This window comes from Trachypithecus francoisi, unplaced genomic scaffold (genome assembly GCF_009764315.1).
Source record: "Trachypithecus francoisi isolate TF-2019V2 unplaced genomic scaffold, Tfra_2.0 Lachesis_group15, whole genome shotgun sequence".
Classification (NCBI taxonomy): Eukaryota; Metazoa; Chordata; class Mammalia; order Primates; family Cercopithecidae; genus Trachypithecus; species Trachypithecus francoisi.
In genome coordinates this window covers 53,755,502-53,781,024 of record NW_022681460.1, presented here as the reverse complement: position 1 = coordinate 53,781,024, position 25,523 = coordinate 53,755,502, and the positions used below count along the sequence as shown (strand labels likewise).

The following is a 25,523-nucleotide window of genomic DNA, read 5'->3' as shown; positions in this document are numbered from 1 at the left end:
ACCCTCCAACCCCTTTTCAATAACAAGGTTTTGAATATAAAAAGAACAGAGCAAGGATAAGGCTGCTGCTTGTGAAGAATTCACTCAGTCATTCCACATTTATTAAGCACCTGCTATGTGTCAGACACTGCTCTATGTGTTGAAAGTGCCAAGCTGAAAATAATGACAGAGAAAGCAGAGCTACTTAATTCCAGTACTGTTTCGATCCTCCCTAGCCACAACAAGTTTCGCACCTGAAAGAAAAAACACAAGATAAGACGGAACTCTGTACAACCCAGAAGACAGAAGCATCTCTACAAGCAGGCCAGTGTCCTGGTGTAGCTGAGATCAATAATCTTTAAGGAACAGTGAAACATGGAGCTGATACTGGAAATGGGCAAATGCAGTGTTTAATTTTTACATTTACCAGAATTTATTTATTTATTTTTTTCAACTTTAAGTTCTGGGGTACATGTGCAGAATGTGCAGGTTTGTTACATAGGTAAACGTGTGCCATGGTGGTTTGCTGCACAGATCATCCCATCACCTAGGTATTAAGCCCAGTATCCATTAGCTATTCATACTGATGCTCTCCCTCCCACCTTCACCACCACAGGCTCCGGTGTGTGTTGTTCTCTCCCACCATGTGTCCACGTGTTCTCATGTGTTCTCATCATTCAGCTCCCACTTCTAAGTGAGAACATGCAGCATTTGGTTTTCTGTTCCTGCATTAGTTTGCTGAGGATAACAGGAGTCTTGATGCTCAACAGTGAGAGGGTGACAGATTCCAAAAACCAGACATCAACAAGTGATGTAAGTGATGTTGATCTCAGCAACATAACAGAATCAAATATGAGACAGAGACGTGTTGTTAGTGACTTAAAAAGATGGCCAATGCATTCTCTGAATTCACATATATTCACAAAAACAAGCCACACCAAGCTAATATCATTTCCTTTCCTGATAGGAAAATCAGACTGTCAGATCAGGGGAATGAAAAAGACACAGACTAATTGTTTAAGAGGGGTGTATGCATGTGTGTATGCATGCATCTGAGTAAATCTAATTCTGTGATGATCTAACCCTGGCAGGGGAGGAAAGTAGAGAAGTTATCAGTACATGAGGAATTCCCTAAAGGATGTTGCTTCCAATCAGCTTGCTTAGGAAGAAGAAGTAGACATTACAAAAAATGTGTTCTAACTCAGAATTCTTGTGGTGAGCAAGAATGAAAAGATAATCATGGATTCATGATTTAAGACCAGGCCATAAACTTTTAAAAAATATTACTAAATTGTATTTCCCTTAGCAATACGTAGCAATTTAACAACACTTTTAAAAGATTCCAAGTCTTTTGGGTGAGTCTCAGAAGCAAAGAAATATCTGCCTTGGGGAAGATAAGCTAAAATGGATGGAGGATTAGAGCATCTAAGACGACTAAGCCCAAGATAGGGGAATCTTTACCACCTCTACTACCAGGTACATTTATCCAGAGGAAGAACAATGCAGTGGATCAGAAACCTGCTTTGGGACCAGGGATCAGAAAACAGGAGATTCCAAGTGAGTGTCGCTTCCTTCTTTGCATACAAAAAAGCCAGTAAGTCAGATTCTCTTTCCTTTTCCAGTTCCTAGTATTAAGAGTTCTCGGTTCCATAGGAAGGTTAGGGAAAATTTTTAAAGACTGTCTTTAATTTCCCTAGCTAACTTGGGAGCCCTCTGAAACATTCATGAATGTCAGCAAAGCAATCAATATTTGTGAACAAGACAGAGAAATATGGGCAGGGCAAGAGTATAGTTAAGCGAACCTACAGCTGTTTAAATGATTACAACCAAAGGGACTAAACAATGTTATGTGGAAGGAGTTGTCTGTGGGTAGAAATCAATGGGTTCTGCCCTTTACCCTACTATAGACATTTTTCATCAAGTACTTGCATTAGGATCAAGATGATCAGCTGATTAAATCTGAAGAAACTATAAAGCTAGAAGTATTCATTAAAGGATACACATTTTAATTTTTTTTGGAAGGAGGCAAAGCATATATGAACATGACAAGAATGGTACCGATGTGGCAGAGCGGCAATGGCATGTTAAAAAAGACTTAGGAGTTCTAACAGACAGGAAGCTCAGAGAGTGCACACTGTGACGGCAACGCTGAGGATGGCTGGTGTGACCTTATGCTTATCAATGAAAACACAGCATCTAGGACAAGGGGAGTGATGGTCCCAGAGGTCTCACAACAGCTAGCATAAATCAGACCAAACGCTGACCATTATTGGACCCAGATCTGGGGGCCACAGTTTAAGAAGAACATTGACCTTAACTGGAATATACACAGAGGAGAGTGATGTTCTGAATGCTGGAGGGACTTGAAACCACAGCATACAAGGAACAGCTGAAGAAACCAGAGCTATTTAACCAGTAGAAGAAGAGATTTTGAAAGTATATGAACTCATCTTCAAATATTTAAAAGATTATCAAGTGGATGAGGAAACCTGTTTTTAAGGTCTTTAGGATTAATAGGTAAGATTACAGAGGAGCAGATCTCAGCACGACGTGAGGAAGAATTGTGTAAGCGAACTGTTCCAAAACAACTGCCTCTTCAACAATTGACAAACAAGAGCTTGTCAAGCACAGGCCAGATTACTTCTCCCTAGGGAAACAGAAAGGGAACTCACATATCAGACAGGGGGCAAGCCAATAAATCTCCCAACTCTAGGAGTCAATGAAATAATTAACGCTTAATACCTAAAAGCATCTTGGTGACATTCTAAACACCAGGTCATTAGATGGAATCTTAAATGATTGTATGCCATATTAATCAAATTCAGAACAAAGCTTCAATTAGCGGTTTTAGGCAGATCAATAAATGTGAGATTTTGTGTCATTGAAGTACTTATCTCAAGAGGACCGTGTTCCAATGAACTCTAGGTAGGGTTAGGTTTATTATTCCCTCTTCTCTTATTGTGCAAGAAAAATATTATTTCATGGCATAGATATGCCATGCCATTATCTATACCATTCCCGTATCATTGGTAAACACGATATAAAATACAACATGCCACAAATTTCAAAACACCCATGAATAATAAAGTCTTAATTAATATTACATTAATAAGTCACATTATCTAAGTTTCCAGACTTTATGAGCATCCCGTATGATCTTTAATAGATGTTAAAAACTAGGGAATGTTATCTCCTTAAAGAATAGTAACAGGTCACGTGCAGTGGCTCCCACCTGTAATCCCAGCAATTTGGGAGCCAAAATGGGCAGACTGCTTGAGCCCAGGAGTTGGAGGCCAGCCTGGGCAACATGGCAAAACCCAGTCTCTACCAAAAATACAAAAATCAGTTGGGTGTGGTGGTGTCCACCTGTGGTCCTAGCTACTTGGAAGGCTAAGGGGAGAAGATGGCGTGAGCCCTGGGAGGCAGAGGCTGCAGCCAGCCGAGATCAAGATCCCGCCACTGCACTCCAGCCTGGGTGACAGAGCCAGACTCTGACTCAAAAACAAACAAAAGACGGTAACAATACTAACACCTATCGTATTTGCTAGGTGCTAACCATTTATATGATCTCATCTGATTCTCTGAGAAAGCTGTAAGTTAGGTACTATTATTGCCTCTATTTTAATGATGTGGAAACAGAATGAGACCAGTTAAGTGACTTGCCCAAGGTCACCCAGGTATTAACTGAAGGCAGGCTTTCCAGAGTCTGGCTACTTCAGTACTGGGTTTATTCTGTGTCAGACCTAGTATTAAGTACTTTCCATATATTTTTCCATTTAAGCCTCAATGACTCTGCGAGGTATGTATAGTCAACTCCATTTTACAGGTGAGAAAATGAGGTTGAGAGGTTAATGGGTCACAGGCCACACACTTGCAGAAATTCCAACTCAGCTCTACCTGAGCCTGAGCTCCATGCTCTTGTCCTGTTACTGCCTCTGGGTAAACTGTTCATTCCTTTTGAGAATTGTAATGCTGCTTTAACTGTCAGCAAAATAACCTGTACAGGTGGGTGACACTAGAAAGTTTTTTAAAAAACTGTTTATGCGCAGTACCAATATCCTCTTCCCCGACACCAAAAAACAGTTTTCAGAATTTTGACATTCTAGAGGAAAAAACAAACAAACAAACAAACAGAAAAAGGAGATCTAAATCAACTTAGTAAGCCATATTATCTACTTTGATAACAATTTTATTTTCAGTGGTAGGCTTAGAGCTGATTCTCACTGAATCATCTAACTGAATAATCTTAGCCAAGACATTATCTCTGCACCTCAATTTCCTTTTTTAGAAAATGGGGATGTAACACCAGCTTCCTTTTATTCCAACACATAAATTCCAAAACCACCTGCCTTCGTTATATAACTCAAGGTGAGCAAGGGGTTTAAATTATGCTTTTAATACACAGCTAATTTCTGCAGTGGAAAACTGAGTTATGGCTGTTCCCAAGCTGTATCTAAATATCTTCAATACTTACAGGTAATACAACAATTCAGAAAATCAACCATATTTACCTATAGTTAACTGTCATCAGTAAATACAAATATAGGTATTTATACCCATCTCTCAACAAATAAACAGTTCCAAATTTTTTGTCAGCAAAAATTCATGTAAATAATATTTTATTAATAATAAATTTAATGTAAAAATTAGCAGTGCTCCATTTATAGGGAGAGTAAGCTCAAGTATTAAGTTGGTTATTCCAATAATATGCATTGATAAGTATAAATTTGGGAAACATATAAACTCTGAGACCTTCCTAATATTTTAAATATTCCTGAAGCAACACAGAACTTAATAACAACTGCAAGAGCTGTACTTGCACCTTTGTCCGTTGTTCACAGTCCCATACACACAATTAGCACAGACTGGCAATGACTCCTATAGTGTTTGGAAGGTATCTTTTTTTTTTGGAGACAGAATTTTGCTCTTGTTGCTCAGGTCGGAGTGCAGTGGCATGATCTCGGCTCACTACAACCTCTGCCTCCTTGGCTGAAGCGATTCTCCTGCCTCAGCCTCCCGAGTAGCTGGGATTACAGGCAAGTACCACCATGCCCAGCTATTTTTTGTATTTTTTTTTTTTTAGCAGAGACGGAGTTTCACCACGTTGACCAGGCTGGTCTCAAACTCCTGACCTCAGGTAATCCTCCCGCCTTGGTCTTCCAAAATGCTGGGATTACAGGCGTGAGCCACCGCGCCTGGCCTTGTAGGTATCTTTGCACAAAATTACGGCTCTATCAAATTGATGTTGTAAGAGAAAAGCATGACGGGAGAACTTGACATTAGAGGCCTTTGAGTGCAATGGACTAGGCTCTAACCTCATGTATGGTATGTAAAATATTTTATTTATGTGGCAAAATTGATTATATTATTATAGTACATGACTCCTCAGTTAAAAAACACTAAAGAGCCTCCTCATTAAATCCTTGCAATGACTCCGTGAGGTGTGTCCAGGCATTTACATTTTCAGATAAGGAAAATAAGGCTTAGAGAGTTTAAATTACTTGACCCAGGTCACAGAACTACAGAGATTCCAACTCAACTCTACCTGATCCTGAGGCTCACACCACAGAGTGTCACACTAAACTGCTTCAGGGCTTCAGGTAAACTGTTTGTTTCTTCTGAGAATATTATTACCAATTTAACTGTACTCAAAATAACCTGTACTGGCAAGTGACTCAAGCATGTGAGTGGTGGGGACATGAAAGTGGTTATCTGATACTAGCTAGTAGCACTGCTCTAGCTTCCTGTCTTCCCAGTGTCACTGAGACTGGTTGTTTCCTGGAGGAGAGAATATTGGAATTACAAGGTACAAGCTGCTTAGCTGTCACACTTGAAAAATTTAAGACTGACTCTGCATCTTAGAGTCCTTGAGAGTTTCAAGTTTGTAGGAAACACTCAAAGATGATACTGTTGGTTTGCTTTAGTGGAGCTACAACTTCTGTTCAACAATGAAGGTCTGAAACTTCATATCTTAGAGAAAACGCAAAACAACAATTGCTCACCACATTTTCCCCAACCTACTTCAGGACATCAATAGTACTGAACTCATGGCAAGCATGTGGCCAAACTGACTGCTTTATGCATGGGAGGATGGATACCCCATTCTCCATGATGTGCTTCCTTCCCATTGCATGCCTATATCAAAACATCTCATGTACCCCATAAATATATACACCTACTTCATACCCACAAAAAAATTGAAAAAATTTTTTAAATAAAATAAAACTGACTACTTTAGCCTATGATTTCTCAAGATGAAAAGTATCTCATATTCCAAATAACACCAAATGGGATTTTATATTACAGACTAGGAAGAAAAATACCTTCTTCTTGTTGGCAAAAGTCTCATGGTATTTTTGTGATGCAAATAAAAATCTGTTGGGAGTTCCCAGAGATGAGGTTTCCCTTCAGTGGGATGGAAAACTCCCAGGAAGAGATTAATGGAATCTTGTCTATCAGCATCTAAAAAGCAAAATATATATTTCAGAAAATCAATTACTGATGTATATAACTCGAGAATATTTTCTTAGGAGGATAGTGGTACAAAAGTAGTATTTATTTCAAATACATACAAATACAAGTACTTCATACACACACACATAAATTATCAAGATTTGGCGCAGAATTAAAATCTTGCTTCAAAATGTTTCCTCTTTGTTCCATACCTCTTATAAAATACACAGATGATAGCAAACATAAACTGCTTGTTGAATTTGGAGACACTTAAACATCTTTAAGAACTCAGAGAGTAAATACCTTAGATAGCAGTTTTATTTTTAAAATGAAAATATATCCTCACCATTTGTTATTTTACCTGAAGTAAATGTATCTTCACTTTATTGCAAAGACAAGCAGAGACTTCAGAGACAAATAAAATGACCCAATTTATATCCATATCCTGTTGTACAACCTTGAACAAGTCAGTTGCATTGTCTCCACTTTTAATCCTTGAAAATATACTCTCCCTTTCTTTAACAGAGACAATGTTTACAACATATTTTGTCCCTGTCAGCTGTGAGCCTGGCCCATTCTCTTTTGTGGTTGAAAATGAAGGCAGAGAAGGCACATGATAACAGCCTCATTGTAACTATTCAAGCATTTCAAAATTATCTTTTAAACTATACTATGAACTAACAAAACTGACGATATGTATGTTTTACTTCCTCTTCCTTTTCCTAATTATCTTTTGGTAAAAATGATAATATGCACTGAAGTGGTCTCATGAACCACCCTTCCCACCCTACATTCTCCTCCCTAGTGTCCTTCATTCTTTCTCCTTATTTCCTTCTTTCCATTCTTGTCTCAAAGTCCTGTATATTCAAGTTTGTGGCAGACATCCACAATATAAATAATAACCTCTTTCCAAAAATGAGCATAGAACTAAAAAGCGCAGTAGAAATGACTGCATTTGGAGCAAGGTAATATTATTATAAAATCAATTTTCTTCCAACAGTTATAGTGAACAAGATACACCTGAAATTAGCGACATTGTTCTCATTGGGTTATTTGATCATTACGGCAAAACTAAAAGACTGAAATATGAAATACAGTACATCAAACATGTATTTCATATATTAGACAGGAAGCATTCCATTAAAACAGCATTTACCTTTTGGGCTAAAAGTAATATATAAAAAGGGACATGTTTATATGCTGAGCACATTTGGGGACTTTCTTTGTACTTGTTGAGAGAAAACATCAAGCATTAAATAATGCATACATTACTGCCCCAATTTGTACCCTCTTTACATAACACAAAAGTAAACATGTTGCTCTTATGGCAATTACATTCTTTATGCTTCTTAAATAGCCTTAATAACACTTAATAGTTCATTCCATGTAGTACCTCAAAATATCTTAATATAATCTAGAGAAGCTTTCCACTTTTCAGCCACGTTTTCTAGGAGTTTCTTTCATCCTTTAACAGCAGTTACCTTTAATTTTCAGCAAGTATGGTAAAATGCAAGATGTGAGAAACATAGCCAAAAAAAGAATATTCTTTCAAAGGATCATAAAGAAGACTTCTTAGAGGTACTGCTGCTGCAACTTAAAATACATGTATGATGTTTATCGTCACTTATTAAGCTTGAGATATAAGGCGAGCCCTAACGAGCCCGAGGATCTTCTCCTGGCTACTTCTGATTGCAAATAAAACAATTACCTCCAGGAAGATGGTGGTACTCTGGATATGAACAAGGGTTTAAAACTGGCAGGCTCTCTGTGGTTGTGGATAACAAGAGGGCAAAATGATTAGCCACTTTTATGTTTAATTGTGCTTTAAGGGAAAAAAGAATATGTGCCATTCAAATACGATTCAGACAGGTTAAACATTAGCCAATTTTACTACTCACTATATTTAAATAGATCAGGTTTAAAAAAAAACAATTCTTTTTAATTAGAGAAAAAGTCACTTTTGAACTGAAATAGCTCGTATTCTAATATTAAGTTTATGATATGGTGGCCTCTGAAATCAGCAATGAAAGGAAGTATTATTCAATAAACAGTACAATAGTATTGGGGTGGAGGGGGAAGGGACAATGATGTCAGATCTCTACCTCACATCAGACATTGAAATAAATACCAACTAAATGTAGGAGAGACACAAATTAACCCCAAATAGAAAAACAGGTACACACATTTCAAAAGAAACAGAAACAGCCAATGCATATATAAAAACCCAACTTCGCTAGTTATCAAATAATGCAAATTAGAACAACATATCATTTTCCGCCTGTTAAGTTGTCAAATACATTTCAAAATAGGCACTCCCATACTCTGCCAAGGGGAACATTAACTGTTACATCCTTTCTGAAAGGCAATTTGGCAAATATGTATCTATATAATATATAAATAGATATTTTAAGCCCTAAAAATTATTTTTACCCTCTGACCTAATAAATTTGCTTCTGAATTTTTCATAAGATCAAAATATGAAAAAGGTGTATGTTCAAACATGTTTGTTTAGAACGACTCTAAATGTACAAAGCAAATACCTAAATTATGATGCTTCTCAAAGATAGACTACCATAAGGCTACTAAAAATCATGTTATAGAAGAATAAGGTTATAAAGATTCGCTATATTATCCAAAGGAGTAAAAGCAGGTTATAAATTACAGGTATAGTAAAACCAGAAGGATCATGTTCTCCAAAATATACAAGTGGCTATCTCTGGAAGGTGGGGATCATATGATTTATTTGTGAGCCATTCTGTACTTTGTATAATTAACATATATTACTTTAGTGTTTGAAAAAAAATGGCCAGGCATGGAGGCTCATGCCTGTAATCCCAGCACTTTGGGAGGCTGAGGCAGGCAGATCGCTTGAGATCACAAGATTGAGACCAGCCTGGGGAACACAGGGCGACTCCGTCTCTATAAAAATAACTAAAAAATGTGAGCTGGGCATGGTGGCACACGCCTATAGTCCCAGCTACTTGGAAGGCTGGAAAGAGGGAGGCTCACTTGAGCCCAGGAGGTAGGAACCAGCCTGGGCAACATAGGGAGACCCTGTCTCTACAAAAAAATATAAATAAATAAATAAATAAATAAATAAATATTAGATGGGTGTGGTCCCAGCTACTCAGGAGGCTGAGGCAGGAGAATGGCATGATCCCGGGAGGCGGAGCTTGCAGTGAGCCAAGATCGCGCCACTGCACTCCAGCCTGGGGGACAGAGCGAGACTCCGTCTAAAAAAAAAAAAAGAAAAAAAAAAAGAGTTTCTGTCTCAGAAATCTGGTCCCTAAGACCTTTGCTCCCTAGTATCATACCATGAATATTTTCTACTACATGGCAAAAAGGACTCTGCAGATGTAATTAAGGTTACTCATCATCAACTGCAAGATAGAAAAATTCTAACTCATCTGGTTGAGTCCACTGTAATCACATTAATCCTTTAGAGGCTGAAGAGGAAGGCAGGAGGGGAAGGAAGAGATTTGAAGCACAAGATGTATTTGGTGCACTGTGGTACGCTTTAAAATAGAGCAGGCCACAAGCCAAGAAACGCAATAGCCTCTAGGAACTGAGAGTGACCCTCAGCCAACTGCCAGCAAGGACATGGGACATCGGTCCAATAGCTGCATGGAATTCTGCCAACAATGAGAATGAGCCAGGAAGCCTCCAGAAAAGAGCCCAGGTCAGCTGACATTTCGACTTCATTTTAATGTCATGTGACATCATTTTTACTTGAGACTTGTGAGACCCTAAGCAAAGAATACAGCTCAGTAATGCTGTGTCCGTAGGTTTCTGGTCCTCAGAAACTCTAAGATAATGGGTATTGTTTTAAATCACTGAGTTTGTAGTAATTTGTGATGGCAATGATAAAAACTAATTCAATGGCCGGGCATGATGGCTCACTCCTATAATCCCAACACTTTGGGAGGCCGAGGCGGGCAGATCAACTGAGGTCAAGAGTTCAAGACCAGCCTGACCGACACGGAGAAACCCTGTCTCTACTAAAAATACAAAATTAGCCGAGCGTGGTGGCACATGCTTGTAATCCCACCTACTCGGAAGGCTGAGGCAGGGGAGTCTCTTGAACCTGCGAAGCGGAGGTTGTGGTGAGCCGAGATCACACCATTGCACTCCATCCTGGGCAACAAGAGCAAAATTCTGTCTCAAAATAAAAAAACAAAAAACAAAAAACCAGAAAACAAAAAAATTTATTCAATATCCCAGAGGAGATGCTAGGTAGACATTTAGATAAATGAGTCTGGAGTTCATGAGAAGTTAAAGTTAGAGATAAAAATTTGAGTGTCAAATGCATGGTGGTCAAAAGCTGAACGTGATATCCCCAGGACAAAACTGGAAAAAGAGAAGGGTTTAGCAACAGGGCAAGGGAAGTCAATAAGAGACTGAGACTCTCTCCTATTGGGGGAGATCTCAATATCCCACTGAGAGATCTCACAGAGTGAAGTTCAAGAAAGAGGAAGTGGTCAACTGTGATGAAAGTTGTTGAAAGGTTGAGTAAGATGGAGTCAGAAGAGTAAACATTAGATTTGGCAATGTGGGGATTGTTGGTAACCTGGACAAGCGCAGTTTCAGTGTCATGGCAGGGCAGTTGCCAAGTGAAGCATGTGGAGAGAAAAGGGTGGAGAAAAACCTTTCAAGAGGTTTTGCTCATGAGCCCTTTCAAGAGGTTTTGCTCATGAGAGCAGAAAAATAGGACTGTGGCTGGAGGGGGATGTGGGATTAGGAATAGCTGGAAAAGGTGGATGGAAAACGCTAAAGCATACTTTTATGTTAATGGCAGTGATGCACTACAGAGGGAGAAACTGATGATGTACAGCAATGAGCATATAGTTAGGGAACACAAGGAGGCATGGGAGTCAAACAAAAAGGCAAGGCTTGGCTTAAGATGGAGCAGGGCCACTACAAGCACTGTAATACAATATAGGGTAGAAACTACAGGTGCAGAAAACGACGGCCTCTGGATTTGATGGTAAGAATTAGAGGAAGTTCTCTTCCAATAACTTAATTTTCTCACTGAAGCATGAAGCAAAGTCATCAGCTGAGACTGAGGTGTTGTAGGTTTAAGGAGGAGGACAAGTTATGAAATGGTCATTTTGGAGAGTGGAAGAATGAACTTACTATGGAAATGTCACAGGACAGTCAGTTGTCCTTTGGAGAACTGTAGTCTGTTTAAACTAAGAGTAATAAGTTACAATCTTTTCTCTTGCCATGTATAACTGCTTTGGTTGCAGGAGAGGTGAAGAGTTGGGCTTTAACAAGAGTTACCAAGGGTATTAAAACAAACGTTATTAAAACAAAACATTTTTCCAACTGTTTTATTTCTGCTATTGCCAAATACAGCTTATTCACTCACAATCTGCTGTTTGAAGGATGACCTCAGAAGGCTATCTCACTATTCTTGATAAATTAAAATGTTCTCAGCATGTTCCCTTTGATGTCCTTCTTTCAGCAGTGAGCAGAAAGGGGAAGAAACTGCTGGCGTCCTTTAGAGTACTAACATAATGCCAGGTGAAGCCATCTCAGCACCATCTTCTGGGATCACTGTTTTCCACGCGTGGTAAGCTTTGAAGTCCTGACACTGTGACATAATTTGGACATTTGTCTCTGCTGAACTCTGGTGTTGAAATGTGATCCACAATGTTGAAGATGGAGTCTGGTGGAAGGTGTTTGGGTTGGTGCACTCCTTGTGATAGTGACTGAGTTCTCAAGAGATCTGATTGTTTAAAAGTGTGTGGCATCTCCTTCCTCTCACCCCTTGCCATGGGAGACACCTGCTCCCCGTCTTCTGCCAGGATTAAAAGTTCCCTGAGGCACCCCCGCAGGAGCCAAGAAGATAATGGCACCATGTTTCCTATACAGCCTGCAAAATCGTGGGCCAATTAAACCTCTCTTCTTTATAAAATTACTCAGTCTCAGGTATTTATAGTAACGCAAGAACGGCCTAACACACCTTGGGAGCTTTTCTCTTTAGATACCTGTTGAGAACATGATTCCCCTCCATGCATGCATATACACATTCACCACATTTAAATTATGCACACGCATGTGGGTGTATATATTTATGTTAGGCCTATATATATACACACACACACACACACATATATATATACAGCAGATCTATTATTAACTGCTGTAGGTTTCTTATCTTTTTTTTTATAATAGGATTTAAATTCAACCAGCTTCAGCAAGAAAATGCAGGCTTACAAAATTTGCATTAAAAAAAAATAGAAAGAGCTTAGCAAGGCCCTTAAGGGAATTAAAAGCTCTCCCTAACATCTGAAGAGATACCTATGCTTTCCCTGTAAAGCATCCTCCAACTGCCTATGTAACTAGTTATATTAAAAACTAAAAGGTGCTTCCTAGACAAACATGCATGCTAGCATGTGAAGCCTAAAGAACAGTAAATAAATAAATAGATAAATAAATAAAATAAATAGAAAAAAGGGTCAGGTGAGTTGCCCACATAGCATCAATCCATCCACATAAACCAAGGGTAAAATTCCTAACAACCTAATTTCACTATTCTAGTTGCTTTTGTTTGCTTGTTTTTTGAGAGACAGTCTCACTCTGTCACCCAGGCTAGAATACAGTGGCATGATCATAGTTCACCGCAGCCTCGAACTCCTGGGCTCAAGGGATCCTCTGCCCTTAGCCTCCCACATAGCTGGGACTACAGGTGTGCACTACCATGCCCGGTTAATTTATATATTCGTTGTAGAGATGGGATCTCACTACGTTGCCCAGGCTGGTCTCAAACTTCTGGGTTCAAGCAAATCCTCCTGCCTTGGTCTCCCAAAGTGCAGGATTACAAGTGTGAGCCACTGCACCCAGCGCTTTTTTTTTTTTTTTTTAAGTCTAGTTAATCAGTATGTTCCTGCCTAGCCCAGGAGCATAACATGAGAAGACTTACTAAGTTTTGCAAAGTTGTCTTGAGTGGTTTAAAGAAAATTGTTCTATATTGTCACCATTATATAATACCCATTGTAATTTAAAAATAAGTTGTACACTCCAATGACACCATGCTTCTTAAAATAAAGAAGCCTGTTTTAGCCACATTATTCACAAAATCATTCCTTTCATAGTAGTTCCTCTTTCAGTTGTGCATAATTTTGTCTTACCTTTCCATTTGTGCACATTATTTTCTCATAACTATCTTTATCTTTTATATTACTCCTTTCTTTTTTAAACATGGACAGCTATACGGTCATTCTGTCTGTCCTCTAGTCTTATTAAAAAGCACATTACACTCAGGAGGCTGAGGCAGGAGAGTCACCTGAACCCGGGAGGCAGAGGTTGCAGTGAGCCGAGATTGCAGCACTGCACTCCAGCCTGGCGACAGGGTGAGACTCCGTCTCAAAAAAAAACACATTACTTGATCCTTAAGTGTCAATAATGACCCCTATTACAGGGACAATGACAACAGGAGAGGGCAAAAGAGCAGATGCCCTTTTTCATGGTGATATACACCCTGAGGGATATGTACATGTTAGCACATGACAGAAGTAGCCGGTGAGGATTCTCCTCTCTGGGTTTTCAGAGGGAGATGGCCCTGTCAACACTTAGATTTCAGACTTCTAGCCTCCAGAACTGCAAGACAATTCATTTCTATAGTTTTGAGCCACTAGTTTGTGCTGTTTTGATACAGCAGCCCTAGGAAATGGATGTGGATTTCCCCCGCGTGTGTGGGCAAGGGCACCTAGGATTTGCTCCCGAGCAAAATATGACAAAGATGACGGGTTGTCACTCCCATTATTACATTACATTTATAAGACTCAGTCTTGCTAGCTAATGCTATTGTCAGCTGTGAACAAGCATGCTGCTATGAGTCCTACAGCCACAAGGAACTGAATTCTGCCAACGTGTGGGCTGGGAAGTGGTTGTTTCTCAATGGCAGCCTTGAGAGACCCTAAGCAGGGGACTCAGTTAAGTTGTGCATAAATTTCTGATGCACAGAAATTGTGAGATAATGCATGTGTGCTGTTTTAAGCTGCTACGTTTATAGTCGTTTGTTACACAGCACAGAAAACGAATACAGTTGGACAGGAGCATAAGAGATGAGCTTTGCAATCTCTCTGGGCCTAGAAAATGTGGACAGCTGACTCTTATGGATGCTTTCCCAGATGCTTCTGAAACTGCCAGCACTGGGATTCTCTTACAATTCCCTTTTATCAGGCAGTTTCTTGTAACTCCTTCCTTAGCTCCTTAGGTATCCAGTGTTTACCTCCTGGGTCTTGCTGCTAGGGTCTCTCTGTTCTTCCAAGGGCCTTACTGGCCAGGACCCAGGCGAACCCCATGGCACCCTCCTCCATAAGGCCCACACCCAGTTACCAGTCAACCCTCAAGTATCCTTTGGCCCACCCAACTGGAGGAATGCAGACAGTTCCCAATGTGGCACACTCTCCTCAGCCCATCCTTCTGCTTCAGATCTGCTGTACAACAGTACAAGACCCACATTGCTGGGTCTCTTCAATAGCAGGATACCATGTCAAGCTCACCCAGAGTCCTGTTGAAGCCCACTCTCTTTTCACTGAGGGTGGGTGTTATTGCAGGTAATAGTTCACTCCCAAGGACCTCTTTATTAATCTTCGTCTCCCTATTCTGTGGACTTTCCTATCCTTAATCTGATACAGGGGCTGGAGACTCATGAAATCAATCACTGAGCACTTTCTTCATAAATTCTGTGCACGGGGGTTTGTTTCACAATCACTTTGGTCTGTGATAGCTATTGTATTGGCAATTCCATCAGAATGAAGGCAGGAAAAGCACCATGTTAACACCCTGTTACATGTAGTATTCACAAGTCATAAAACAGTAGAATTTAATGAGTATAATTTAGTGCTAATATCACAATTTGTTTCTAGTTGACATTTAAAAAATTCAGTGATATTTACACTCTTAGACAATTGTCGAGACTTTGAACCCTATTTAAAAAAATGACTCAACACCCTCAAAAAATTTTATCTATATACTGCAAGCAGAAAAATAGAAAGAGACAGAAGCCAAGGAATTAAAGTGTGTTGCATTATATAAAAACTCTAATTATGGGTGCCAAAATGCAAAAGTGTTCTATTTAAAATACAAATGTTTATTCATTCATTTATTGGACAAACATTTACTGAGCACCTTCTAAGTGACAGACTGTTTTATTTAAACTTTTAAAATATTTAATTTTAATTTTACTTAGCCAGATAGCTTTAAAAAATGTATAAAAAATGCTCTTCAGAGTAAGTCTTTAAAATAGCTATTACTTCAGAATTACCTGAAAAAGCATTGCTGTAATATCTAGACAGGGTTTGCATGATGTCTTTTGAGTGCTGGGTCCATGGTGCTATCTTTCTGTAGGTTTTCACACGATGAACAAGTTGAGAACCACCATACTGAAGGGATAGGGTATCACCATGATCTTCATAGAGTTCCTCAAATAACCTAAAAAAAGAAAAACTCGCATTAAAGAATTTCACCAAAATCAAAGCACAAGTGATTCACTTAGCCAAACTCCAAACAAGTCTTATACTTTAAAAATTCTTCTGAGCCTTTCAAGTTAGATTCTTCAACATCTTGAAAACAAATGCAAATGCTAATATATTTTAGAGTGATATTCCAGTAAACACCAAAGCTATAGAAAACACTAAAATGGAAGCAGGGGCACCAAAAACATAACCCACCAAAGCCAGACCAGGCTGTTTCTAACCATACTTAAAGACTCCTAACTTTCTGTAGCCTGCCAGAGCAATTCATCTCCCATGACAGAATGTATACGCTCTCTGAATTGCCTCTGAAGAAAGAATATGCTCCTGTCACAGTGTCAGTCCATTCAAGCTGTTGCAACAAGACACCATAAACTGGGTGGCTTATAAACAACAAACATTTCTCACATTTCTAGAGGCTGGGAAGTACAAGATCAAGGAGCTGGTAGATGTAGTGTCTGGTGAGGGCCCATTTCCTAGATCACAGATGGTCTTCTCACTGTGTCCTCACATGATGGAAGAGGCTAGCTAGCTCTCTTCAGTCTTTTTTACAATAAGGACACTAGTCCCAGTCATGAGGGTTCCTGTCAGCTCTACTCATTTTCCAAAGGTCCCACCTCCTAATACCATCCCTTTGGGGGTGAGGATTTCAACATATGAACTTAGGGAAGACACAAGCATTCAGATCACAGCAGACTAACATACCATATGCCTTCTTAGATATGTACTTTTGAAACCTGTGTTTCTTCAAGTGTCTGTTAATATTTCCAGTGCAGTGGTATCTGTTGGTGTGGCCATTTGTAAACTGATTACTTTCCTCAGCTGAGCCTTTATGACAATTTCTGATGACCACTATCAGCTATCATTAATTGTATTTTCAAAAAATAATACTTCATGGACTGTCACAGACGCAATAGACAGTGAAGAAATAGTAATCCTTAATGAAGAATCAATCTTTTACACATCTCAGATTTTTAGTATGTATGAAGACACAGTACTTTTTTTGAAAATGCCATCTGGATTTGTTTTAAAACAACACCCACTAGTTTGTCTAAGTACTTTGAATTTATCTAAAGAATGTAGTGTTTATTCATAATTAACACAAGCAAAAACAACAACAACAAAAGAAAAACCCAAAGTCCAAACCATGGCAAGAATACACAAATTTTTAATAGAAATATTTATTCTAAGACACCAGCATCCACTGCAGAAAGGACACCCTCTTCAACAAATGGGTGCTGGGAAAACTGGATATTCATATGCAGAAGAATGAAACTGAACCATTGTCTCTCGTCATATACAAAAATCAACTCAAGACAGATTAAAGACTTAAACATAAGACCAAAAACTATAAAACTACTAGAAGAAAATATAAGAAAAACAGAATTAGTTTGAATAATGTTTTCTAGCAACACAATTTTTGAGAAGCTAAAAGTAGAGACACTTTCATAAAAAAAATCTTATTATTAACCAGGTTTGCCTTCCGCCATTATCAGCATTCAAATAGCAAAAAATAAGACTTACCTAACTGCATCTGTATCAAACTGTAGATTGGGTTTGTCGATCAGTCCCAACGAATACAGCTGATAGGCCAGAGCACATTTTCCCACCATAAACTGTGCTGTGTTGGTGCGATCTAAACAGTCCACACAGTTGGTTCGAAGGATGCCAGTCTAAAGAGAAATACCTTAAGATTTTCAATCATTATTCTATCACCAAAGAACTTCCATACTACTTTAGATTTCTTTAAGAAGCAAAAAAAAAAGGTCTGTGGGCAGGTGTTATTCTTGAACAAATATTATTCAATTTTATGTAAAGTCAAAATAATGAAGAACATGTTTAAAGTTGCATAAGGTTATATATGCTGCTCACTTATGTTGCTGGAACAGCATCATTAAATCTTCGGGCCTATATTTGAATTTACTTTGTTAGTTTAACAAAATAAAACAAATAGCTAACAATTTCCACATGTACCAATTAGCAAAATATGGGCTTTTTTTGGACATATCTCCTCATTATACAACCTAAATATTCAGTGGTTAGGGCCATATCATTCTTAAAGCATAGTTAACATATATACTACATATGCTTGGTTTCTTTTCCAAAGTCACTGTAATTTGTTCTTTTCATGTTCCTGTTTGTGTTTCTATTTCCAGAAATAAAATTTAATACACAGAAAAAACCCATAGGCCATATTATTTCACCTGCACATTTTTCTTTTTTTCCTTTTCTTTTTTTTTTTTTTTTTTGAGACAGAGTCTTGCTCTGTCACCCAGGCTGGAGTGCAGTGGCACGATCTCGGCTCACTGCAACCTCTGTCTCCCAGATTCAAGCGATTCTCCTGCCTCAGCCTCCCAAGTAGCTGGGACTAGAGGTGCATGCTACCACGCCCAGATAATTTTTTGTATTTTCAGTAGAGACAGGGTTTGATCATGTTAGCCAGGATGGTTTCGATCTCCTGATCTTATGATCCACCTGCCTTGGCCTCCCAAAGTGTTGGGATTACAGGTGTGAGCCATCGCGCCCAGCCAGCTACACATTTTTCATAAGCATTAAAGACTAGAAGTAAGACTTTCAACAATCATTCTCAAATAATAATTCTGCATTAAATAAGATACAGGTCTCTACATGAATGCTTACAGAAAACGTACAGTATACAATGGATACAGATGCTGTTCATTATGAATATAATATTGTGTATACCTGCAGGCGACCAGTGGGAATCACACATCCTCCTAGTTCATTCCACCTATGTTTAAAAATAAACACTTTTTAAAAAGTTAATGGCAGAATAAATATTTATTTTCGGTACCAGCTCCTTGTTAAGAATCATAGAATGAAATTAATAGAGCTGAAGCCTCCTGAAAAATCAGCTGATCCCGCCTACTCTTATTTTTTCAGGTAAGTGAACATGCAAATGACTGAGGCGGACTGCTTACCACACTCTCCTCAAAGAGAGTCCAGGAAAGGGGCATTTTAATTTGCCCAAGTGCCCACTCTGGCATTTTTTGTTACCCATGCTCAACCAAAATCTCCCTTGCTTTCATTCAAACCCACTTCCTGTTGGGTCTCTATACACATAAGTAACAATCGTAGAGCATCTTTCTAATAAAATCTTCCAAGTCTTAGCCTTCCCAACTCAACATTACGATTTTCTATCTCCCCCAGCTTTTATTCATGGAGGCTTTGTTATATTTCTTTGGTTGGTTTTGCAGATTTCCTTTTAGAGACTACTTATTTTCTCCATGTGCAATGAATACACAGGAATATGTTTTGTTATGAAATACTATAGATGATGTTAATATTTTAATTATTTAAAAGAAGGTGCTGTGCAGAAAAGAGTTAACCTAATAGGCCTAACTGCTATCCTCAGAAAGTCCTGCTTATAAGGTTGACCCTTGGCCAACGTCTGGGAGCTTAAATTTCAGGAGGGTTTCCACCATTCCCAGAACTGATAAGAGTGACTCACTGTGCTGAAATGGTTTGTACAAATAATATGGTTTTTCCTGAATACCTTCTGTCCCTCTGGAAGTCAAGAATTTTGGCATATGCCATGCAGAGGCTACCTATGTGACCAGCCTCCAGTAAAAAAACAAAGTCTCCAACATGCTTCCTTGGCTGGCAACATTTCATCCATGCTTCACAACCTGTTTCTTGGGGGAATTAAGTGTGTTCTATGCGACTCCACTGAGGAGAAGACTCTGGAAGCTTGTGCCTGGTTTCCTCTGGACTTTGCCCCTTTTGCCTTTTCCCTTTGTTAACGTCATTTTATATCCTTTCACCATAATAAATTATAGCCAGAATACAATAAGCTGAGTCCTTTCAGTTATCCTAGTGAATTACTGAATCTGGGAGTGGTCTTGGGGGACCCCTGTCATGGGTACCCTAAAATTCAAACAATAAACAAGTGCAAACAATGCAAACTATAACAAAGGGATTACTTCCAAAGACATTACACTAGTAGTTAGTTCTTTTCTGTTGTCTTATCATTGTAGTTAACTACATTAACTGAAAATAAAATGCCAGAAATATATAGTATTGGTTTCTTAAAAGATAAAGCATAAATCCTTGATCTGAAGAAGTTCCCAAAATAGTAATGAAAGATTTGTGAGCGAATAACCATAATACAATAATAAATACTATTTTTATAAAAATGTTAGTATGTAATCTATAAGAAAAAAAGTCTGTTTCTATTCAATACTGAAAAATAGAGTTCACTGTTGAAAATTTTACTTACAGAAATATTTTATGCAACATTTTTTCTATGAAGCAAGAGATACAGATCCCATGGCTTACATCTCAAGGTATGTAGGTAACCAACAAAGGAATTCCCATGCCCCAGCGAACATTCAGTACTCAGTCATGTGAGCAGTGTGCCTCCCCCAGGACTAAATACATCCAATTTCCAAGTAGTACAAATTGCTCATATTCAGAATACCCATAAGAGCAAAAATCATGATTTATTATAAGTTTTAAAATACCCTACATACTTTTCATCCGGCCGCAAAATGCTACAGTAGGAATCAGGGCGGTTTACAAAGAAACCTGTTTTCTTCACCACACTTTCTGCAATCACATTCAGTCGATCAAGAACATTACACAGCTTGCTGAGGAGAGGAGGAAGAATGAGAAAAGTGAGAAGAAGCCAAGTTTCAATATATATTTATCCTTATATCTAAAGCCAGTAAAGTCTATAGCAATGATATTTAAGGATGTAATTTTTTTTTTTTTTTTTTTTTGAGACGGAGTCTCACTCTGTCACCCAGGCTGGAGTGCAGTGGCCAGATCTCAGCTCACTGTAAGCTCCGCCTCCCGGGTTTATGCCATTCTCCTGCCTCAGCCTCCTGAGTAGCTGGGATTACAGGCGCCGCCACCTCGCCCGGCTAGTTTTTTTTTTGTATTTTTAGTAGAGACGGGGTTTCACAGTGTTAGCCAGGATGGTCTCGATCTCCTGACCTCGTGATCCGCCCGTCTCGGCCTCCCAAAGTGCTGGGATTACAGACTTGAGCCACCGCGCCCGGCCAAAGGATGTAATTTTTTAAATCTCTTGGCTGGTACTTGATAGAAACATGTAACAATGTCTAGAATATAATGCGTACTCAGTAACCAGCAACATTTGATGTGAAAGAGACACAAAAGACCTGTAACTTATTGGTGATCCTTAATCTTGGCATATAACATCCCTGCCTGAGCTTTCTCCAAAGCCTTTCACTCCTCAAGAGTTGTCAAGTCAAAATACATTCATAAAATGGCTGTGAAAAGAGCACCATGCACAATGCAGGCGGCAGAGAAGAAAAAACTGGAAAATTATATGAATGGCAGCTGGGTGCAGTGGCTCAGGCCTATAATCCCAGCACTTTGGGAGGCCAATGCGGGCAGATCACTTAAGGTCAGGAGTTTGAGACCAGCCTGGCCAACATGGTGAAACTCTGCCTCCCCTAAAAATACAAAAAATTAGCTGGGCATGGTGGCAGGCGCCTGTAGTCCCAGCTATTCAGGAGGCAGGAGAATGGCGTGAACCCGGGAGGTGGAGCTTGCAGTGAGCCGAGACTGTGCCACTGCATTCCAGCCTGGGAAACAGAGCAAGACTCCGTTTCAAAAAACAAAAACAAAAACAAAATTAGCCAGGCACGGTGGTGCATGACTGTAGTCCCAGCTACTCAGGAGGCTGAGGCAGGAGAATCACTTGAACCCAGGAGGCGGAGTCTGCAATAAGCTGAGATCATAACACTGCACTCCAGCCTGGGTGACAGAGCAAGACTATGTTTAAAAAATTAAAAAAAAAAAAAAATGAATGGCAACAACTTGTAACCAAACTTATATTCTGGGAAAGTGTGTGTGTATCTAACTGTATAAAATGATTTAGAAAAAAGTACAATAAGTACAAAACGATATAGTAACATTTTAAAAAATAAGACCTTAAGTAAACCTAGAGCTTGTATGATTGTGCAGTAAGTGAACAAAAAGACAATGCAAGATTTAACAAAAGTAAGTTCCTTAGAAGAGATGAGTTTTGAATCAGATCTTGAAAGATAAAAGAGAGGTGGGAAAGCATCCCAGGGAGGGTGAAGAATAGGAATGGAGGCTTAGGATAGGACTTTGGCTGCTACATTTGTGGCAGAGCATGAAGACTCAGTTTTCTGGAAAAGAACAGCCCTGGGGATAAACAAAAAGTGATCGCATTCTGAAGACAATCAGATGAGGAGGCTTTGACACTACACTAGGGAGTCTGGATCTACTATATACAGTCAGGAATTATCACAGGTTCATCCACGAGTGACATCTGAGAAAGTGTTTAAATAGTGAGACAGATGATACAGAAAAAAGTAAAACTAATGCCTTTATGGAATAGTGGTAGAAATGTTCTGAAACGACTAGATATTTCAAACAAGTTGCAAATGGTATCTACGATAGGCAAAATAGATCGATCGATAGATAGATAGATAGATAGATAAAATTAAAAAAAAAAAAGTTCGGTTAGTTTATTGATATACTCAAAACAGCCCCTCAACAGGTTTATGAAGGAAATTAACAGGGTAAAATTTACTTTACCATAGAGGTCAGCTTTCTGTTATTTCTCATTATAAGAAAAGGAAACGATCATAGCCAGGCAGAAGAGTATCATTCACCTTTTGGTATACTTGGCCATGTCCCAGGGAATATAAACAATAGTGTGCTCAGGAGGCAAAAACTGGTTGAGATAGGTCACAGCAGCAACAAGTTCTTCACTCAGAATTCTTTCATGCTTTCTTTTCTCTCGTTCCTTTATCAAAAATTAAACATTTTCAGTGTTCCAATTCCCTTAAATCAGAAGAACAGGCTCAACATGTTTACTTTTAAGCTAAGCTAAGACAAAAAATCCAAGTCTTAAATATACTAAAATGAAACCTAGCTACAATAATCAGAAATAATAAAAATACAAAGAAATAAATGCTCCATTGCATTAAAGTGAACAGATAATGAGCTTTAAAGATTGAAGGAGATCAGGTTTCTTCCTGGTACCCTCCCTGCATCCTGAGAAACCCAGCTTACCCACCATGGGCCATGGCCCACACACTCCACACCCAATTCTGACAGAGGAGATCCCTCCCAAGGATCAGAAGAAGGGAGCCCCCAACTTCAGCCAGCTGAAGGCCAGAAAGAAATCAACTGGTCTGGATGAACAATTCCTAAACTAGCACAGCAGAAAGCAGCTCCACAGCCTTCACAGGACTTCATAAATTAGACTTGCAAATACTCTGTGGGATAACCAAGACAGGCATTTCTTTTTCTTTTTACACTGTGGTTGAATGAATTGAGGTTGAGAGGCACTCATGGAACTAAACCTTGGTTTCTGCCTCCTTACCTGGGGTATCTCTTTAGTTAAACACTGCACTGCCTCTCATTCAAGACAAGCTAGTACTTTATTGTACAGTTCTGTGGTTGGAGTGCTGACTCTGCCACTCACTAGCCATGTGGCCTTCAGCAATGTTCGCAATTTCCCTACACCTCCATTTTTTCATCTATAAAATAGGGCAACAACAGTATCTTCCTCACAACATTAATGTGAGACATAAATGAGATAGAGCATTGTGAGCTTTTTTTGTTTTGTTTTGTTTAAGTTCTGGGATACATGTGCAGAATGTGCAGGTTTATTACATAGGTATACACGTGCCATGGTGGTTTGTTGCATCCATCAGCCTGATATCTACATTAGGTATTTTTCCTAATGCTATTCCCTCCTCTAGCCCCCAATCCCCTGATAGGCCCTGGTGTGTGCTGTTTCCCTCCCTGTGTCCATGTGTTCTCATTGTTCAGTTTCCACTTATAAGTGAGAACATGCAGTGTTTGGTTTTCTCTTCCTGTGTTAGTTTTCTGAGAGTGATGGCTTCCAGCTTCATCCATGTCCCTGCAAAGGACATGAACTCGTCCTTTTTTATGGCTGCATAGTATTCCACAGTGTATATGTGCCACATTTTCTTTATCCAGTCTATCACTGATGGGCATTTGGGTTGGCTTTAAGTCTTTGCTATTGTGAATAGTGCTGCAATAAACATATATATGCATGTGTCTTTATAGTAGAATGATTTATAATCCTTTGGGTATATACCCAGTAATGGGATTGCTGAGTCAAACGGTATTTCTGGTTCTAGATCCTTGAGGAATCACCACAATGTCTTCCACAATGGTTGAACTAATTTACACTTCCACCAAACAGTGTAAAAGCATTCCTACTTCTCCACATTCTCTCCAGCATCAGTTGTTTCCTGACTTTTAAATGATCACCATTCTAACTGGCATGAGATGGTGATGGTATCTCATTGTGGTTTTGATTTGCATTTCTCTAATGATCACTGATGATGAGCCTTTTTACACATGTTTGTTGGCTGCACATAAATGTCTTCTTTCGAGAAGTATCTGTTCATATCCTTTGCTTACTTTTTGATGGGGTTGTTTTTTTCTTGTAAATTTAAGTTCCTTGTAGATTCTAGATACTAGCCCTTTGTGAGATGGATAGATTGTAACTATTTTCTCCCATTCTGTAGGTTGCCTGTTCACTCTGATCATAGTTGTTGTTTTTGTTTGTTTGTTTGTTTGTTTTACTGTGTAGAAGCTCTTTAGTTTAATTGGATCCCATTGTCCATTTTGGCTTTTGTTGCCATTGCTTTTGGTGTTTTAGTCATGAAGCCTTTACCCATGCCTATGTCCTGAATGGTATTGCCTAGGTTTTCTTCTAGGGCTTTTATGGTTTTAGTTCTTAAATTAAAGTGTTTAATCCATCTGGAGTTAATTTTTTGTATAAGGTGTAAAGAAAGGGTCCAGTTTCAGTTTTCGACATATGGCTAGCCAGTTTTCCCAGCACCATTTATTAAATAGAGAATCCTTTCCCAATTGCTTGTTTTTGTCAGGTTTGTCAAAGATCAGATATGTATATGTGTGGTGTTATTGCTGAGGCCTCCGTTCTGTTCCATTGGTCTATATATCTGTTTTGGTACCAGTACCATGCTGTTTTGGTTATTGTAGCCTTGTAATATAGTTTGAAGTCAGGTAGCATGATGCCTCCAGCTTTGCTCTTTTTGCTTAAGATTGTTTTGGCTATACAGGCTCTTTTTTGGTTCCATATGAAATTTAAAGTAGTTTTTTCTAATTCTGTGAAGAAAGTCAATGGTAGCTTGATGGGGATAGCACTAAACCTATAAATTACTGTGGGCAGTATGGCCATTTTCACAATATTGATTCTTCCTATCAATTAACATGGAATGTTTTTCCATCTGTTTGTGTCCTCTCCTATTTCCTTGGGCAGTGGTTTGTAGTTCTCCTTGAAGAGGTCCTTCACATCCCTTGTAAATTGTATTTTTAGGTATTTTATTCTCTTTGTAGCAATTTTGAATGGGAGTTCATTCATGATTTGGCTCTCTGTTTGCCTATTATTGGTGTATAGGAATGCTTGTGATTTTTGCACACTGATTTTTTATCCTGAGACTTTGCTGAAGTTGTTTATCAGCTTAACAAGTTTTTGGGCTGAGACTATGGAATTTTCTAAATATACAATCATGTCCTCTGCAAACAGAGACAATTTGACTTCCTCTCTTCCTATTTGAATACCCTTTATTTCTTTCTCTTGCCTGA

The 25,523-nt window shown here is 38.9% G+C and overlaps 1 protein-coding gene across 2 annotated transcripts in view; it reads right to left on the bottom strand.

Moving 5' to 3' along the window:
* The window catches only part of FIG4 (FIG4 phosphoinositide 5-phosphatase), a 135,531-nt gene that overhangs the window by 47,598 nt on the left and 62,410 nt on the right, over positions 1 to 25,523 (bottom strand). For both annotated transcript variants that reach the window (XM_033234864.1, XM_033234863.1), the window contains exons 11-16: positions 22,544 to 22,677; positions 20,405 to 20,521; positions 18,618 to 18,663; positions 17,439 to 17,587; positions 15,707 to 15,873; positions 6,303 to 6,441 (exon numbers count right to left, since the gene is read on the bottom strand). In XM_033234864.1, coding sequence (XP_033090755.1) covers positions 6,303 to 6,441; positions 15,707 to 15,873; positions 17,439 to 17,587; positions 18,618 to 18,663; positions 20,405 to 20,521; positions 22,544 to 22,677 — 752 coding nt within the window. The remainder of the gene's footprint in view (positions 1 to 6,302; positions 6,442 to 15,706; positions 15,874 to 17,438; positions 17,588 to 18,617; positions 18,664 to 20,404; positions 20,522 to 22,543; positions 22,678 to 25,523) is intronic.